Raw genomic sequence first — 19,382 nt, 5'->3', positions numbered from 1 at the left:
AAATCAATCTTTTCTTCTCGAGCTTTGGATGAACCTACACATCTTAGTAAGACGTCGTGGCGAGCAGTCGCTTTCAACCAGCAGCAGCAGCAAGGAACTGACTTTTAAATTAAATTCTAGAACTATGACTATGAAACTCTGGAGCTATTTCTAATTCTTGGTTTCTTTGGATTAGATTTTAGAACTGATATTAGTTACTTTATTTATTTTTCGAGATAGAAATCCGGAATTCTAATTTAGGATTTTAACTTTGGAACTGATCAAAACTCAGGATATGAATTTCCGATCTGGATTCTGGAATGAAATGTTAGATCTGAACTCTGAACCTGAACTTTTAGACTAACTTCTGAACCAAAGTTTAGGTCCTGAATCCAAAAAATAATTGTTAAATTCAGTTTCAACATTCGTTTCCAGAATTCAGAATCTGCATGCTGAAACTGAACTCGGAACAAGGATTATGGAGCTAGATTTTGGAACTAAATTCAGTTCGTTTAGGCTCGGAATAAAAATTTAGACTATAGTTCTAGAACTGAATTCGGATCCTGGATTCTGAAAATGAGTCCAGTGCCATAATTCTAGAACTAAATTTATACTGGAGTCCGAACCTGAATTTCGTAACTGCATTCTGAGCCTGATTTCGAGTTTAGTTCTTGAATTCAGTTCCCGAATTCAGTCCTGGTCCAGAATTTCCGTTCGGGTGTAGATAAATAAGCGATGGTAAAAAAGACTCAACAGTGGTAAACATTGGGTAAATTCCGCAAATCGGTTCATTTTAGGACCATTTAAATATTCCCTAATGGGTTTGGTACCACGTGGGTACCGGATTTGTAAGCAAAGCCTTGGTATTACATTCCTGTAGTGGAATTTGACCTTCTGTTTCAACAGACTTCGCAGCCGACTCAGAGTGTACAGAGCCATTGCATGGCTGGTGCTACGGTTCTACTGACACTACGAATCCTTCCAGGTCGGGACTCGAGCATACGACAACTGGTTTATAAAACCAGTGCCCTATGCATTGAACCGCCAACCCGGGACCGGATTTGTGCTAAGTACAAATAACTATTCCCTAAGGGTTATGCGAAGTTTACCACTAGTGATTATCTATAGCTACAAAATGACTTTATTTGTGTTATTAAATTGTTTGGCTATAAATTAGCTCCGTTATAATTCTGGAAGTGAAGTAATAAAGGTTGGAAAACTCACAATCTACTAACACTAATGATTATCAATATTCGGAAGTGTAAAGGAAGCATATTAATTTTATTCGTATTCATGTCCTCCAGTTATGTGTATGCCATTCCCCATCCGCATTTTTTGCTCAGCTGATGAGATAGTTTCCGTAGTTTTCCGTAGAAAAAATTAATTTTCCATAGATTCCGTATATCCGTAGAACATCTCCGAATCCGTTGATCAACGGAGATTTCCGTAGATACAGTAGATGAAAAATAACATCCACACATAGCACAAAAACGAGTATCAAGCGAGCGAATAGATTTAACTCAGTTTTGTCATCCACTCACTAGACAAGCTACCTGTTTCGTTGACAAGCTGCCACCGATTAAACTTAAAATTGTAATATATTTATAGATTCGTTTTTGTGCAAAGCTTGTACGATAAAGAAGAAAGCGATACTTTTTCTTGAATGACGTAAAATACTTCCAACACCTTAATACCTGAAAAGCATCAGTCGAAACTGTCTGCCGTGCATGAGGAATCAACAGGATAACATCATTATGGCATACTGTGATTGGCTGGTGGTCGATTTGTCGGTCGATTCAAACCAATATTTCAATAGTATGCTATTGAAATGCTGAAACGAATGTTTAAGTTACATGTTTTACTACGTTTTCTGCCGTTATTCGCTCTCCTTTTTACGTTGACAATTATAGTCTATTGCATAAGAGCGTGATCACGATTATTCGCGATCGGTAAAGTGAAATGGTGTGATTTTTTTAACACAGAGGGCAGTAGTGTCCTTGATGCAATGCGAGAATAAATCAGCTGACTATTGTTTACAATTCGATCCCTGCATTTTTTCAAAATGAGTACCATGTACGCAGTTTTTTTGTGTTCGCACCCGGAAGGTCCCAAAGTGACCTGAACTGCCGCGGCGAAATACATGAAAAAAGTCGAAACAGTTTGTGAGTAAGTGGGTGAACCGTTTTTAAGAGGTGAAAAATATCGACGACTTTCCAAATCGCGGCTCTGTCGGTGTATTGTCGAAAAAAGACGAAGAAGTGATTTGTGACCGACAAATTTTATTTTTTTTTTAAATATCGTACGGAACTGTTCGCTGACATTTGATCGCAAATAATTTGAACAGTCGTACTTTGAAGTACTTTGCAAAAACCGATGTTGAGTGGAAGACATGTGCAAAAACGTCTTGAATGGGCATCATCGATAACGATAAAATCATTAATATAACGGGATCAGTAAACCAGCCCGAATGGCCTAAACCGGACAATCCCACATGGCCTAGAAACTCAAAACGCCGTCGTGTGGATGAAACGACTACCATTCAAGCCCCATCCGACCATGGAACCAGTCAGATCGATTTTAATGATCTTTCCGTGTCTTCTGTTAGTACCAACGTGGAAAAGTTCTGGTTGTACCTTTCAGGGTTGAACCCGTTAGTCTCGGACAGTGACGTCCAGAAAATCGTCGCTCGTTGCCTGGATTTGAATGATCCAATCAACTTAGTACGGCTTGTACCAAAAGGCAAGGATGTATCTGGCATGTCATTTGTGTCCTATAAAATTGGACTGAATCCTGACATGAAAACAAAGGCACTGGACCCATCGTGTTGGCCGGTTGGATTACTGTTTCGGGAATTTATTAACCAGCCAAAAAACTTCGACCGGCGAATGACTCCCCCCAGCTCGAACAGTTCGTAAGGAGGCACATTCCATTGCGATGCACTGCGGACGGTGGAAACCCTAGGGTTTCCACCAGAGGCGAGTATTTTTGTTTAAATCCAGATATTCCAGCACTTAATGACAACGCGTTTCAGCATGGCGATAACGATAATCAAATCTGGATCTATTACCAAAACGTACGAGGTTTAAGGACAAAGGTTGATGATATTTTCCTGGCTACGCATGACTGCTGTTACGACGTCATCATTCTGACGGAGACTGGACTTGACGACCGAATAAACTCGTTACAACTGTTTGGAAACTCATTTAACGTGTTCCGTTGTGATAGGAGTCCAGAAAATAGTAACAAAAGGAGTTTTGGCGGTGTTTTGATCGCCGTTTCACAAGCGCACTCGTGCTCATTAATCGAAACTGTGAATGGTCGTTATCTAGAACAAGTGTGTGCTAGTGCCACCGTGCGAGGCAGGAAACTGCAGATCTGTGCTGTGTACATTCCTCCCGATAAAAGTCAAGACGTTGGTATTATTGATGCGCACATTTGTTCTGTATCGGAGATAATCAGTAAATCATCACCTAATGATATTGTCTTGGTGTGTGGTGATTTCAATCAACCACGCATTGTGTGGACGGATGGAATCGATGGAAATATAAATTCGGGTTTCTCTCAGCTCACCGCTGCTAGCACCGCTTTGATCGACGGTATGGACTATTTGAACCTTTCCCAAGCAAACAAACAAAATAATCACAACGGACGTATTCTCGATCTGGTTTTTGGCCCTTCCGAGCAGCAATTGAATATAAATAATTGTACTGCTCCACTGCTACCCGTTGACCTTCATCACCCTCCCTTGACAATATCGTTTTCAATTAACTGTGATGAAGATATTAGTCGTGCTGCTCCTTTGAATAAACCGAGAGCATTAAACTACAGGAGAATTAATTTTGATGCTTTGATTGAGTTTCTTCGAAACATAAATTGGGAACCTCTTAAGGAGCTCGATCATGTGGATGATATGGCTGTGCAGTTTCGAGATCTTTTGTTGGAGTGGCTAAACTTAAATTTGCCTTTTGTAAAGTGTGCGATTTCTCCTCCGTGGGCAAATTCTCGTCTTCGAGCTCTGAAACGTGAACGGAATTCATGGCAGCGTAAACACCGTCGTTGGCGTTCTACTGAAACTAAGAAAAACTTCAAAAAGTCTAGTGATGAATATCGTTTACTGAATACCGGATTGTACAAAGCTTATGTTATGCGAGTACAGAATGACTTACGACGGAACCCTAAAAAATTCTGGAGCTTCGTCAACTCGAAACGAAAATGCTCGTCAATTCCTCCAAACGTTCGTTTTGATGAGGTAGAATCCACTTGTACATTTGATTCTTGCGAACTGTTTGCAAGTTTCTTCGCATCTGTTTTTGCTAACAGTACCGCCTCTGCCACGCAGGCTGAAACCGCCGCAATGGACGTTCCTGTTAGTCTAGTGGATTTAAGCACATTTGAAATCACTCCGGATATGATCGTCACCGCTGCTAAAAGGTTAAAAAAATCATACTCTACTGGACCTGATGGTATTCCAGCAGTAGTTTATAGTCGATGCGTCCACGTCTTGACTGATCCTTTGTGTGTGATATTCAATAAGTCGTTCGAGCAAGGCGTATTTCCGACAATCTGGAAACAGTCTTATATCTTCCCAGTATTCAAAAGTGGCGATCGCCTAAATGTACGAAGTTACCGTGGTATAACCAGTTTGTCAGCAGCGTCGAAGCTTTTTGAATTGGTAGTTAGCACTGTCTTACTTCCCAAAACTAAAACGTACATCTCTACTGATCAGCATGGTTTTATGCCTGGACGATCGGTGAACACGAACCTGTTGGATTTTACATCTACCTGTATCACTCGGATGGAAGAAAAATCTCAAATTGATGCAATTTATACTGATCTGAAAGCAGCGTTTGATCGAATAGATCATGAAATACTTGTAACTAAATTATCCCGACTAGGCGCTTCGAGAATGTTTGTTAAATGGCTGAGCTCTTATTTATGCGACAGAGTGCTACGTGTGCAGTTAGGCTCGTGTATTTCTTCTCCTTTCACGAATAAATCTGGTGTTCCTCAGGGTAGTAACCTAGGTCCACTATTGTTTGTGCTGTTCTTTAACGACGCTACTTTACTACTTGGCGTTGGATGCAGACTGGTTTACGCTGATGACCTGAAGCTGTATCTGGCAGTTCGGTCTATTGAGGACTGTGTTCGTCTCCAGGAACTTTTAAATATTTTCGTTGGCTGGTGTAGAAGAAATTTTTTAATTATCAGTACCGTGAAATGTCAAGTTATAACATTCCATCGCAAAACCAACCCCATAATATTCGACTATCAAATCGATGGACAAACTCTTGGAAGAGTCGACGTTGTCAATGACCTCGGCGTTTTGCTGGATGCTAAGCTTACCTTTAACCAACACCGATCAACTTTGATTTCCAAAGCAACACGACAACTCGGCTTCATAGCGAAAATTAGCCGAGACTTCAAAGACCCGTACTGTCTAAAAGCGCTATACTGTTCGTTGGTGCGTCCATTACTCGAAAATGCGTGTTTGGTTTGGAGCCCGTACCAACTCGTTTGGAACTTACGAATAGAACGTGTACAGAAGAGATTCGTCCGGTTGGCTCTGCGGCACCTCCCATGGCAAAACCCTATGGATTTACCACCGTACCCTGACCGCTGTCGTCTGATTGGCCTGGAGTCGTTAGAGCGACGAAGAAAGATGCAGCAAGCGTTACTTGTGGCTAAAGTAATCAATGGCGATATTGATTCACCAAAATTGTTATCTCTTCTTGACTTCCGTGCTTCTCAGCGATCTCTACGCTCGACGAGTCTACTTCAACCAAGATTTCATCGTACTACTTTCGGACAACATGAACCAATGACAGCATGCATACGTGCATTTTCCAAAGTTGAGCATCTCTTTGAATTTGGTGAGCCGACACGCACAAGTTCTCACAGAAATTATTAAGTGTATCCTTGTTATAAGTTTGTTCGTTGTACTTCGTGTTATTCATTAAGACTTTTAATTGTCAGATGGATTATTTTAACAAATAAACAAATAAACAAATCAGGAGCAAAATGGTGTCGTGACCTTCGATTGGCCCGTTTGGGCGTTTGAGAACGTTTGGGCTCAAATGAAGATGAAGCATGGGAAAAACCGACCACACAATTTGAAACAGCTTGTTCGCCGAATTCACAAATTTGAAAGTAGATTTCAGAAGAATACGCGCAAATTTTCGCTCAAAGTATGCCTTGAAGGTGTCAAGCCATTATTAACGCTGAAGGGGATTGGACTTGCCATTAATGTTTTGCATGCAAATTTTTGATCCACTAAAACAATATTCAAAAGTATTTTCGTGTTAAGTCTTTTCATTTTCTCACAACAAAAATTTATTTATTTATTTATTTCGTCAAGCAAATGTAGACTACATATAAATTGTTTACAATGTTCACTTACATACTACGCATTATTTCTACGACAAAGCTGAGATTTGATTTGATTTTTAGACATAGTAAGGTCAAGATATTCGCAGTATTGATTGTAATGGTGCATTATTCGATTGACTGGACTGTATTTTGCATAATTTGTTCTAGCTTGTTTTTCTAAAAATAATTTCCTGGAACGTAATTGACGGCTAGGTATATAAAAATTTAATTGCGATAATAATGGAGCTGATTGAATGCGTTGAGAAATAATGTCGCTGATAAATAAAGCATTGCAAAGTCGCGGCGTTCTTTAAGTGTTTGTATATTGATGAGCATGCAGCGTGCTTCATATGATGGTAGAGGAAATGCTGTCCAGTTTAATTTACGAATTGCATATAAAAGAAATTGTTTTTGAATAGATTCGATGCGTTCTTTGTGAATAATATTGTATGGATTCCATACTAGGCTGCAATATTCCAAAATAGGTCTGACATATGTAGTGTATAATAATTTAATTGTGTATGGGTCCTGAAAGTTATGACTGAAGCGTTTAATAAAGCCCAGCATGCTATTAGCTTTATTGATTATGGTATTGTAGTGTTCCACAAAAGTGAGCTTGGAGTCTAAGATTACGCCTAAATCTCTTACAATTTTACATTTTTCTACAAGTTGATTTCCTAGATGTATGTTTATAGGTATAGTTTCATTTTTCCTACTGAAAGTTATTGAGTTACATTTTTTTACATTGAGTTGGACCTTATGTAACAGACTGTAAGTGAGAGCTTTCTTGCCGACTCAAAGCTCCGGAATCTGTAGTCGGACTTCAATGTGTACCTCATATATTTTGAAATATGGTTTATTCAATACAAATTTATTTTGTTCTATAACATAAGTTGTAGCAGATTATTGTGTATAAAATTGCATTGAACTAGAGGCTCAAATATTTTTGCTATGACTATCGTAAAAATATTTTGATCATAACTTTTATTGTACAGATTTAGTCATGGGATTCACGATTGTCTCGAAAATTCGCCGTATCACTTGAGCCAAATTGGTTCTGATTGTGGCAATATATCAAAAACCCTCCTCCTTTACCCATTAGAGTTTGATATGGCAGCCGAAGCTATCCACTTAGGGTAAGGGCTCCCTATTTCATCTCATTTGTAAGGACGTTACCTTAAAAACCTGATTTAGCCATCAAAATCACTACGATTTTTTCGTATTTCTGCTTAATTCGCCTTGCTCTACATTGGGAATTGATTCACATCCCTTGGAAATTAAAATAATAATTAAAAAATCATCTAAAAACACTTCTGATATGTTCACTACTGTGCTCCTAATTTCATCTCAAAGTTTTTGTATTCATCCTATCGTTGGTCCTTTATTCATCCCATAAATTAGCAATGGAGACAGCAATCAAAACCAAAATATTGCACTATTGCACTCTCAAGTTCAAAATGTCAGAATTTTCCTAAAAGGGGCCTAATGCCAACTATGACACAACACACGATATTTAAAAAAAATCAGTTTGGAATCATTTCGACGTTTAAATTTTTCTGGATCGTTTTTATTACCTTTCGCTTTAAATTTAAAATTTTACTCTGCAATTAATTTGGAGAACTTAAAAAAAACAAAAAAAAAAAGAATTGTTACTATTTAGGCATTAGCCCTTCTAAAAACAAAATGTAGAACCAGAGATGCCATTCATACAGATTTATCTGTATTGTATAGATTTTTGCGTTCGCGTTCGTTAAATCAGATTACAGATTATCTAAATCTAATACAGATTTGTAAAGGTTCATAAAAAGTGAGAAGAAAAACGTTAGACTTTTCTCTCTGAGTATCTATTAGTATTTGATTACATTACTTCTTTAAATGTTTATTAATCAACGGACAAATCACATGTTGAAATGGAAATCTATGAACATATCTGGCATCTCAGTGCACAGCCGATGAAACACACAAACTTAACAGTGTTATGGTGGCATATAGCGGAAAGAAACCAGTGCTACTAGATTTGCCACAATGGTTATATGATTAGTAGTTAACCAAATTAGTAACCAAATAGAGCGGGTGATATTAGAATCCGAAACAGTTTTATTTATATATAAATATCAATGATATTATTAAACTAATTTCACGGATACCAAAAGATACTTGTTTATGATAATTTAAAGAAGAAAAAATGTTTTTTTTATTTAACGTTATGAGAAAACTTGGTAACCTTGCGATACGAAATGAGACGAAAACAAAGCGCAATCAAGTGAATTAAGTGCAAATTTTCATCTCATATTTTTCATTGCTTTTATTGCTTATCAGGTAATTTCGGAAGCCTTTAATCGTCGAATAATCAAGTGGAAAGTGAACATTACTAACTATAAAGTCATCCAACATCGAATAGTGGTGTAATTATGTGAAATAGTGATCATGTTTTGAGACGAATCGATTTGTAAATATTCAGAAACATGATGAATTGTAAAATTTCAGACGAAAGTGGTTCCTAAATCAAAAAGTGAGTTTATTTTAAATTAGAAAAGCGATCGTTAAAGGTTTTTTAACTATTTTTTTCAATTGGAAAGTGTGGCAAAACCTAGAATAAATGTTTCAAAACGTTCCACAGTTTTGTTCAGGTACGTTTAAAGATATGATTAATGTTCAAATTTATGAGGTGAAGGAATGAGATGGAAATTGGAGCTGAGATGAAATAGGGAGCCCTTACTCTATATACCTAAAGATTACGAAAAAATCAATTTCTCTATTTGATGACAACTTTTCGTGGATTATCGTGTCAATTAGCATGAAACAGTGACTGAAATGGAATGAATTGCTTCACGGATGATTAACTCTGACTGCTGATTCGATGTTTGAAACTGAATGTTGTTACTTTCCTCTTGCTGTAAGCGTATTGAGCGATTATCAAAACCGACAGTTTCAACTCATTCACGATGTTATCTCGACACTTATCTTCCATAACTTTCACACCACGATAACACCTTGCAAATGCAGTCTTCTCACAAGAACGCTACCGGGAAGCTTGTTCCCACGGCCGACGAAAACCAACCTCGGATGACAACATCATAAAGCGCTAGTTTCAGTTTAGTTTAATATTCCTCGGGGGTGTGCAGCGTTTTCACATCAACTTTGTCTATCCTTCCGTCAACCGAGCAAAAATAACGACGAGAATGTTATCGAGATTGTTTTCGATACAAACATATGGATGCTAAAACTACCGGCAAAGTCGAGCACCCGGAAGATACCTTCATTTACATAAACTGTTATTATATGCCACCAGACCATAACGGCTAAGCTAAGGCCGCATCATTTCCAAATTTAGAACCGCTTGAAATAAATGCTTCCGACTGGACAAACCCTTACTCGCCGTTCTCCGAGGACGAGTTCCGAAACCAAGCGTGAAATGTTTGTTTATTTTTACATCTCTGATCTCTCATCACAGCATCGCTTCCGTTTTTTTTCGAATTGGTTTGAACATAAAATAAACATAAATGAACATCATGCACTTACCTCAAAATTTCGCCTTAGAATCGGCCCAGCTTGGGCAATGTACAGTGTGGAAGCCGCATCGAACACCAGCATCCGGGGTTCCTTTTTGACCACAACCGTTTCCGTCTCGACACAGTTATTGTAGAACACAATCTGATTGTTCAACACTTTGAAAATTAACTTTATCCACGATTTGGTGTAGGGAATCTGGAACGAAGCCAACGGTTGGCTGGCCCGCTGGCTGGTCGCATCCGAGTAGATCAGAGTGATGTTCCACTGGTCCGTCGCCAGGATGGGTTCCAGCAGCAGTCCCAGCTGGACGACGGTATCCAGTGGATTGACCACACTGAAAACGTAACCACCGGAGCGGGAGCCGGGCCGAACGGTCGCGATGATCGTGAACTCGGTCAGCTTTTCCGGCAGGATGGTCCGGTAGGGAGATTTGATGTCCGCATTCGATGCCACGCCGAACGCCGGGAAGCCGTCCGATCCGTCGACGAAGGTGATGCCATCCTCCGGTGGAATTTTAATCGCCAGCAGCAGGTCAAACTCCGCGAAGACATCTGGAATGAGAAAAGTAGCCAGCAGGGCGATTCAGTGATAGACGCAAAACAGTGAAATGCTTTTCAACGAGTGTACAAAGTTTACTGCTACCCTAATGAACTTTACTGGTTGCATACACAAAGGCGATTGGCAAAGTTTGCTTTCCGCGCTTCTACGGACGGAGGCGTTTGACAAAAGTTTCATTTAATTTTTGAGGACTTGGGGTTATTAGCAAGAGTTTATTTCAACAATGTCGTGAATTTTAGCCAAACAATAAATAAATAATGAAGTTAGGTTCAATTCACGATTTTCTTTTTGTTAAATTTAAATCTTGTTCACCCCGTGAAGGTAGGAAGAAACAGAAATCATTTCAAATGTGTATGTGCATTACTGCATTGAATTGAAAAAAAAAAAAGATATTCGTGTAATAAATTATGAAGCGTAGGATTAATTTCTACAATTTTTTTTCAAGATTTTCATTTATACCGACTGTTATTAACAATAAATAAATACAGAAAAATACAACTCGAGCGGCAAATTCGATGAAAATTTCGCAGAATAATCTTGAAAAATTTTCAAAGACATCATCAGGTGCATCCTTCGTTTATTTATAACCGGTTCAAAGAAGCTTTGATTTGAAACGCTGAAAATAATCTTACATCTTAAGTGTACTGTTCTCAGCTATCAAATTGTTTTAGTCGTGACTATTTTAGTTTTTATGAAATAGAAACTTCAAAAAATGGTTTCAGTAATGTACTTAAAAAATATCTCTTAAGGGGCGGGTAGGGTCTAACATTTTTGAAAAATCATTTATAATTTTCTTAATATTTTCTTATAGTAAAAAATTTAAGGAATATTCTGTAAAATTTTCTACCCTATAGGAACGAGACTCTGGAAGTTATAGACCTTTATCTATGGCTATCTCATTCTGTGCAGAAGCAAGAGCTCGGCGCACAGGCCCAAGATTTCTACTTTGATTGACTTAAAAACTTGGCAAAACATGCTTGAAATGTTCCATTATTATAAATTATAAAAGATAAAATATGATTTTTGAAAATGTTAGACCCTACGGGCTCTCTGGAGTAATTAATTGTTCTCATTGATTTTATAGACAAAAAACTTTAAACTCGTTTTTCTCGAAAGCAGGTTTTGAAAGTCCGTGTCCATCGTCATTCAAAAACTACTGCACCAATTGTTTTCAAATTTTGCACACACTTTCTACATATAAAAAAACCAGACCCCAACGTTTTCCGTTTCCTTGTTTGTTACTTTGGGGAGGTTTTACAGCTACAAAATGGCGGATTTTTTTGTGAACAACCACCAAAAATTTTAAAAAATTGATAAAAAAAAAACAAACAGAACCGTTGGGGTTTAGAAAAACTTCTACTTTAACTATGCTGCTTTGATTTGATCGCTTCTGATTAGTCTGCGCTGAGATACAGTGGACACCGCAAATCATGATTTTTAAGAAGCGTCCTCAAAAATACCTCTTCAACAACTTATTTCTCAATATTTTTCTACAAAAAATATTACAAAATGTTGTTCAAATGATGCTTGTTATCATGCAAAACATTTTAATTTATTTTGTTGAACGATAATTCTGGAAAAAATAAGCAAAAATGATGATTTTTTTCATCGTTTAGACCCTACCCCCCTTAAAGAATAAGAGATGCATTTTCTCATTTGAATTCGTTTATGCTAGAAACAATATTTTACTCTTCCTCAGTGTAAACATATATTTTTGGAGTGTTCGTTTGATATCCTACAAATTCTTCTCAGGCGTCGGACGTTACTTTTTTGTATGTTATAGGTGTTACGAACCTTCTCATGCATTACTTTTTCGTACGTTATAGGTATTGAAAAGCGTTACATGTGTTATTTTTTTTGTTAGTTATAGGGCCATGAGATGAGTTACATGCGTTACTTTTTTGTAAGTCTATTCTAAAGCGTTACATGCGTTGCTTTTTGTAATGTTATGAGAAGTTACTTGCATAACTTTTTTGTGAGTTATAGGTGTTACGAAGCGTTACTTGCGTTATTATTTAGTAAATTATAAGCGTAGCAAAGCGTTACTTGCGTTATTTTGTTATAAATAACTAGCATTACATGTGTTACGTTTTAAACGTTAAGTTGTAAACAGTCATTGCAAGCGTAACTTTTTTCCTAAATGACATGCATTACATGCGCTACTGCTTCGTAGGTTATGGGCATTATGAAGCGTTACTTTTTTGTAAGTTGCAGGCTTTATGAAGCGTTACATGCTTAGCTTTTTTGAAAGTTATGAGACGTTTCATGTGTAACTTTTTCGCAGGTTTAGGCGTTACTTGCGCTACGTTTCAAAGGTTAAGGTATTAACAACCGTTACAAACGTTACTTTTTTTTACAAATAACAAGCGTTACATACGTTACTTCTTCGTAAGTTTTTGCCTTTCTCATATAGAAAGGTTATTCAATCACTTGAAAACCGACTAATGAAAATTGACCCGGAGGCCAAGTGTCATATACCATTCGACTCAGTTCATCGAGCTGAGCAATGTCTGTGTGTATGTATGTGTGTGTATGTCAAATAATCTCACTAGGTTTTCTCGGAGATGACTGAACCGATTCTTAAAATCAAATGAAAGGTCTCATGCTCCCATACGGAATTCCTGAATTTCATCTGGATCCGACTTCCGGTTAAGGAGTTATAGGGTAAAGTGTGTTCAATATTGTACACCGTCACTTAAACCGGCGAAAAAAAAAAACGTAATAAAAAATGTTCTAAACTGGTCTCGAAACTACACAAATCGATAGCCATTATCAGTAGGCAACTTAAGGTGAAATGTAGCGGAATGCGAAAATCGCGTTTTTGATCAATTATTCAAAAACTAGACCAATTTTCGAAAAACCAAAAACATTTAAGTTTTCGAAATCAAATTTATCATAACTAAGTATTCTTAGAATTTTGAAATTTTGCTTTGCCGAGCCGTAATTGGTTTTTGAAACGTATAAACGGTAACTGTTCCGTTCCACGGGGATGATTTTAGAATTGAAAAGTAGTGTTTGTAGCAGAATTTCACAAAGAATCTGAAAATGCAACTCAAAATCATAAAATTTTAGCTAAAACAACCGAAATTTGAGGTATTATTAGTATTGAGGTGGTGTGAGAAATGCACGGTGGGCACGGTGGCATTTAATCGTGAGCAAAAATTACATATAAAATTATGTCGCGAATTTGTGCAGCATTGGGTTTTGTGTTGAAATAAAAACGAGTTGAATACAATAAAATGGGTATTGCAAGAGATTGTTTATTTTCTAAGTAACTGTCATTTATAATGCTAATAATGTAGAATTCTGTTGAGTTCAATGCATTGATGTTGCTGAAGCAATAAAGCTTGGGTGTGTGATATCTTATAACAGGTATTATTTTAGATTGTAGCAATTTTTATAGCAAAACTATAACTTCATCATTGACAAGCTACTGAATGAACAAACCAAGTATTATCGTGATACAAACAATGTGATAAACATTGAAAAACAACAGGCATATACATGGTTAGCAAGTTGGTCAATACATATACATATAGCCTCATGTTAGTCATTCATAATTACTCATGATTTATAGCTCTAGTGTAAGAGTAATCACTAACAATAACGATTGAATTAGCATATATTCAAAGTGGGAAGGATTCAAAAATCCATTACGTCCAGTCTTTTTCACAAGCCAATATAACGAGAGGTAAGCCCACTGCGCTCAATCATTGAAAAAAGTTCTTGTTTCTATGTGTCCGTTTTTCTTGGTATGCTTTGTGCGACGGTTCGTTCAACTGAAGCGGATAAAATTTTGCGCGCATTGTTTGACGCTAAATTTCACCTTAACAAACCGATTCCGGCTATCCTGGTTCCCGGTATCCGGTTCCGGAAGTACCGTCAATAGTGGTCATATATACCAAAATGGATCTCATTCACTTTTTTCTGCGATGGTTTGATCGATTACCACAACCTAGATTCAAATAAATGGTCTTTCGGTCCCATACGGAATTCCTGAATTTCATCCGAATCTGACTTCCGGTTCCGGAGTTGTAGGGTAAAGTGTTTTCAATATTATACACCGTCACTTAAACCGGCGAAACAAATAACATAAAAAATGTTGTGAACTGGACTCAAAACCGTTATTCCCAATCTTAGGATCAAATGAAAGGTCTTATGGTCCTCCCGAGAATTACTGCATGTTTTCGGATGCAACAAACATTTAAATCGTTATTTTTTTTTTTCCATAAATACGTTTATTTCTTTAGGCAGTTTACATAAGTTTTTCTTCGCCGTAGCATCACTTTTACATAATATTCTTATCCTAATTTAATTCTAACATAGTCACAACGTTTTGAATTTATTAAAACATATTCTCTTATAGCTTAAATATCATCTTAGGTAACTCGTCATTAATTATGAAATCTACTCGGAAATATTATTTGAACCAAACGATTAACTTCTATAAATTATAAAATAAGCTGTTATTTTCAGACATTTTGTTGATAATTTCATGAACTGTTTCGAGTTTGTTTGTATCATTACATAATTTTTATTCTAATTTAGCTATTGGTTGAACTCATGGACGCAGCTGGGATCAGAACTAAGTCTTAAAAGGGGCCTTTATTAAATTGAAACTCCAATTTTCTTTATGAAATGATAAAGAAGTTTCATGTATGAAAGGTCACGACAAGCAAGAATGTCTCGAACTGGGATATTGGATAGTCTACATTGGGTACGCAAAGAATTTATTAGTTGAGATCTGACATCACGATACTCCACGCATGTCCAAACGACATGATCAATATCCCGATAACCTTCTCCGCAAGCACAATGATTAGTCTCGGAGAGCCCAATTCGAAGGAGATGTGCATCTAACGTGTAGTGATTGGATATGAGTCTGGACATCACACGAATGAAATCCCTACTCACATCCAGTCCCCTGAACCATGCCTTTGTCGATATTTTCGGAATAATTGAGTGCATCCACCGACCCAGATCATCTCTATCCCAAGATGCTTGCCAGCTGGCAAGAGTTCTTTGGCGAGACGAACTATAGAATTCGTTGAAAGCAATCGGTCGCTCATAAATTTCACCCTCAATAGCACCACGTTTGGCTAAATTATCGGCTCTTTCATTGCCTGGAATGGAGCAATGAGCCGGGACCCAGACTATAGTGATTAGATAATTATTATTCAATATGTCGTTCAGACACTGTTTTATTTTACCCAAGAAAAACGGTTCATTTTTGCCAGCAGCGATTGAGCGAATGGCTTCAATTGCACTCAGACTATCTGTAAAGAGAAAATAATGGTTTGGAGATAATGTGACAATTACACTCAAACTATAATGAACTGCTGCTAGCTCTGCTATATAAACAGATGCAGGTTCTTGAAGCCTAAATGAGGCCGAAACATTATTGTTGAACATACCAAACCCTGTCGCTTCTTCAATTCGCGATCCGTCCGTGTAAAACATTTTCTCAGAGTCAATATGCCTGAACTTACTTGAAAATATTTTTGGGATTTCCGTCGAGCGTAGATGATCCGGGATTCCACGCACTTCACGCTGCATGGATGTATCGAAAAATAAAGTTGAGTCAGGGGCACTTAGGATGCTGACACGGATAGGAATATATCTTGAAGGGTTGATTTCCTGTGACATATGGTTGAAATATACTGTCATAAATTTTGTTTGAGATCGAAGCTCGACTAGTCGTTCGAAATTATTAATTACCATGGGATTCAGCACCTCACATCTTATTAGCAGGCGTGATGAAAGCTCCCAAAATCGATCTTTTAATGGAAGAACTCCCGCCAGAACTTCAAGACTCATTGTATGTGTTGAATGCATGCAGCCTAAGGCAATTCGCAAACAACGGTACTGAATTCGCTCAAGTTTGATAATATGAGAGTTTGCAGCGGAACGAAAACAAACGCATCCATATTCCATCACTGAAAGTATCGTTGTTTGATACAATTTTATTAGATCTTGCGGATGAGAACCCCACCAAGATCCTGTTATTGTTCGAAGAAAATTTACTCTTTGTTGGCATTTCGTTATCAGATACCTAATGTGTCCTCCCCACTTGCATTTGGAATCGAACCACACCCCGAGGTATTTAAAAGTTAAAACCTGTTGGATCATTCTTCCCATCATATGGAGCTGAAGCTGCGCGGGATCATGCTTTCTTGAAAAGACGACTAACTCTGTTTTCTCCGCAGAGAATTCGATACCAAGATGAACAGCCCAAACGGACAAGTTATCTAAGGTATCTTGCAATGGTTTATGCAGATCAATAGCTTTGGGCCCAGTAACTGAAACCACGCCATCATCTGCCAATTGTCTTAGTGTACATGGGGTTACTAGACAGCTGTCAATGTCATTCACGTAAAAATTATAGAGGAGCGGACTGAGGCATGAGCCTTGCGGGAGACCCATGTAGCTAATTCTGAATGTTGCCAAATCGCCATGTGAAAAATACATGCACTTCTCTGACAAAAGGTTGTGCAAATAATTATTTATAACCGCTGGAAGTCCATGTTGGTGGAGCTTGTCTGAAAGAACATCAATGGAAACTGAATCAAATGCTCCTTTAATGTCTAAAAATACAGATGCCATTTGTTGCTTTTGAGCGAAGGCAATTTGGATGTCAGACGAAAGTAATGCAAGGCAATCATTCGTCCCTTTATTTCTACGGAAGCCAAACTGAGTATCTGACAACAAACCGTTCGTCTCGACCCAAGTGTCGAGACGTCGTAGAATAATTTTTTCGAACAATTTTCTGATGCAGGACAACATCGCAATGGGTCTATATGAGTTGTGATTGGAAGCTGGTTTCCCCGGCTTTTGAATGGCGATAACTTTCACTTGTCTCCAGTCAGGCGGAACAATATTTTGCTCAAGAAACTTGTTGAACAATTCCAACAAACGTCTTTTTGCGAGGTCGGGCAGATTCTTCACCAAGTTGAATTTAATTCTGTCCAACCCAGGGGCGTTATTGTTACAAGACAAGAGTGCTATAGAAAATTCCATCATTGAAAATGGGTTATTAATAAAACCATTATTTGGAGGAGATTCCCGTATAATGCTTTGCGTAGGAACAGAATCTGGGCAAACTTTCCTAGCAAAGTCAAATATCCATCGGTTCGAGTATTCATCACTCTCATTGCCCACGTTACGATTCCTCATTCGTCTGGCCGTATTCCAAAGAGTGCTCATTGAGGTTTCTCTTGACAAACCTTCGACAAAATGTCTCCAATAGCTACTTTTTTTGGCTCGAAGTATGCTCTTGTACTTGGTTTCTAAAACCATAAGTTTTTCAAAATTCTGAGGAGTTCCTCCTCCCCGTTTTAGAAACGTCTTGCAAGCATTTTGTTTTGCGAGTTTAGCCTCTGAGCACTCTTTGTCCCACCAGGGGTTGGGAGGCCTTCTGTTAGTCGTTGGCCCAGGAAAGCGTTTAGTTTGGGATTGTTCTGCTGCCTCCAGAATCGAACAAATGAGGAAGTCATATTCTTCAAGTGGTCTTCCATTGAATTCAAAATACAAGAGATTCTACTTTGGTATTTAATCCAGTCGATATTTTTTGTCAAATCATATGGAATACTAGCGGAAGTAGCAATGCAATTGCTACTGCTAATTGAGATGATGATTGGTAAATGATCGCTACCGTGTAAATCAGGCAGTATTTTCCAGGTGCAATCTAGTCGAATTGATGTTGAGCAAAGAGATAGATCTAATGCACTTGGGCGTGCCGGAGGTCTTGGGATCCGTGTCATGCTACCCATATTTAATACCGTCATGCTAAAATTGTCACAAATGTTTTGTATTAAAGATGATCTGCTATCATTGTAAACGGAACCCCACATCATTCCGTGCGAATTTAAATCCCCCAGAATCAATCGTGGAGCAGGAAGGGCTTCAACCATTTCATTAAGCTGTCGCTGTCCAACTTGTGCTTTTGGAGGAATATAAACCGAAGCTATGCAAATATCTTTGCCTTTAATGTTTATTTGGCAAGCAACAACTTCTATACTAGAAGTTGAAGGGATGTTTAATCTATAAAAGGAACAGCATTTCTTAATTCCCAAAAGCACTCCACCATACGGAGAGTCTCTATCGAGACGTATAATGTTAAAATCATTGAAATTTAAAGCTATGTTTGAAGTAAGCCATGTTTCGCATAAAGCAAATACATCACATTTTTGACTATGCAATAAAATTTTAAATGAATCAAGTTTTGGCATGATGCTTCGACAATTCCACTGCAGGACAGTGATTGTATCATTTGCGGCGGGTGATAAATTATCCATCAAAAGATACAAAACCTGAGACAATTGGCCATTGAGCTGATAACTGCTTCAAAAAATTTCTAGCTATTGGAAGGAATGCCATTATGAGGGTCTTTAAGGGTTCAGATATATTGAATGCTGAGAAAATCCATTCAACAATTTCCGAAAACTTCAGTAATCCTGTTGGTGGCTGTGAAATGGAGCCCACAGGATTATTACCTTTTTCTGTGCTAGATCCTGGATTGGTTTGTGAGTTTGACAAACCAGGAGGCACAGTCTTTGGTTTTGACTTTTTTTGTTTAACACGGGGATCTTTTTTTGAAGATGAAACTTTAGGTGTCGTTTTTGGTAATTTGGAAGAAGACTTCTTTCTCTTAACTGACCCTTGGGTAGTGATAAACGAATTACCTTCACTATTTTCGTCAGAGTCAGAGTCCTCTGGTTCCTCTAGATTTGAAAACCCGTTTTCGGTTTCCAAAGGGGGGACATCAATGACCGTTTTAAGCATTTCTGCATATGTGCGCTTAGACCGTGCTTTTAAAGAAAGCTTAATTTTGTCTTTGTGCACTTTAAATGCAGTGCATACTGAAATATCATCATGAGGACTTTCCCCACAATAAATACATTTTTCAATTTCCTTGTTGCAATCATTATCTTTATGAGGTCCTTCACACTTAATACATTTTGGTTTAT

General features: G+C 37.8%; 1 protein-coding gene across 13 annotated transcripts in view; it reads right to left on the bottom strand.

Annotated features, from left to right (window-relative positions):
• Window positions 1-19,382, bottom strand: part of LOC131439486 (collagen alpha-1(XVIII) chain) — an 805,709-nt gene that overhangs the window by 486,912 nt on the left and 299,415 nt on the right. For all 13 annotated transcript variants that reach the window (XM_058610552.1, XM_058610559.1, XM_058610551.1 and 10 more), the window contains one exon: window positions 9,868-10,409. In XM_058610552.1, the coding sequence (XP_058466535.1) occupies window positions 9,868-10,409 (542 nt within the window). The remainder of the gene's footprint in view (window positions 1-9,867; window positions 10,410-19,382) is intronic.

This window comes from Malaya genurostris, chromosome 3 (assembly GCF_030247185.1).
Source record: "Malaya genurostris strain Urasoe2022 chromosome 3, Malgen_1.1, whole genome shotgun sequence".
Taxonomy (NCBI): domain Eukaryota; kingdom Metazoa; phylum Arthropoda; class Insecta; order Diptera; family Culicidae; genus Malaya; species Malaya genurostris.
The sequence above is the reverse complement of the archived record's forward strand: the minus strand, read 5'-3'. Positions and strand labels throughout refer to the sequence as shown.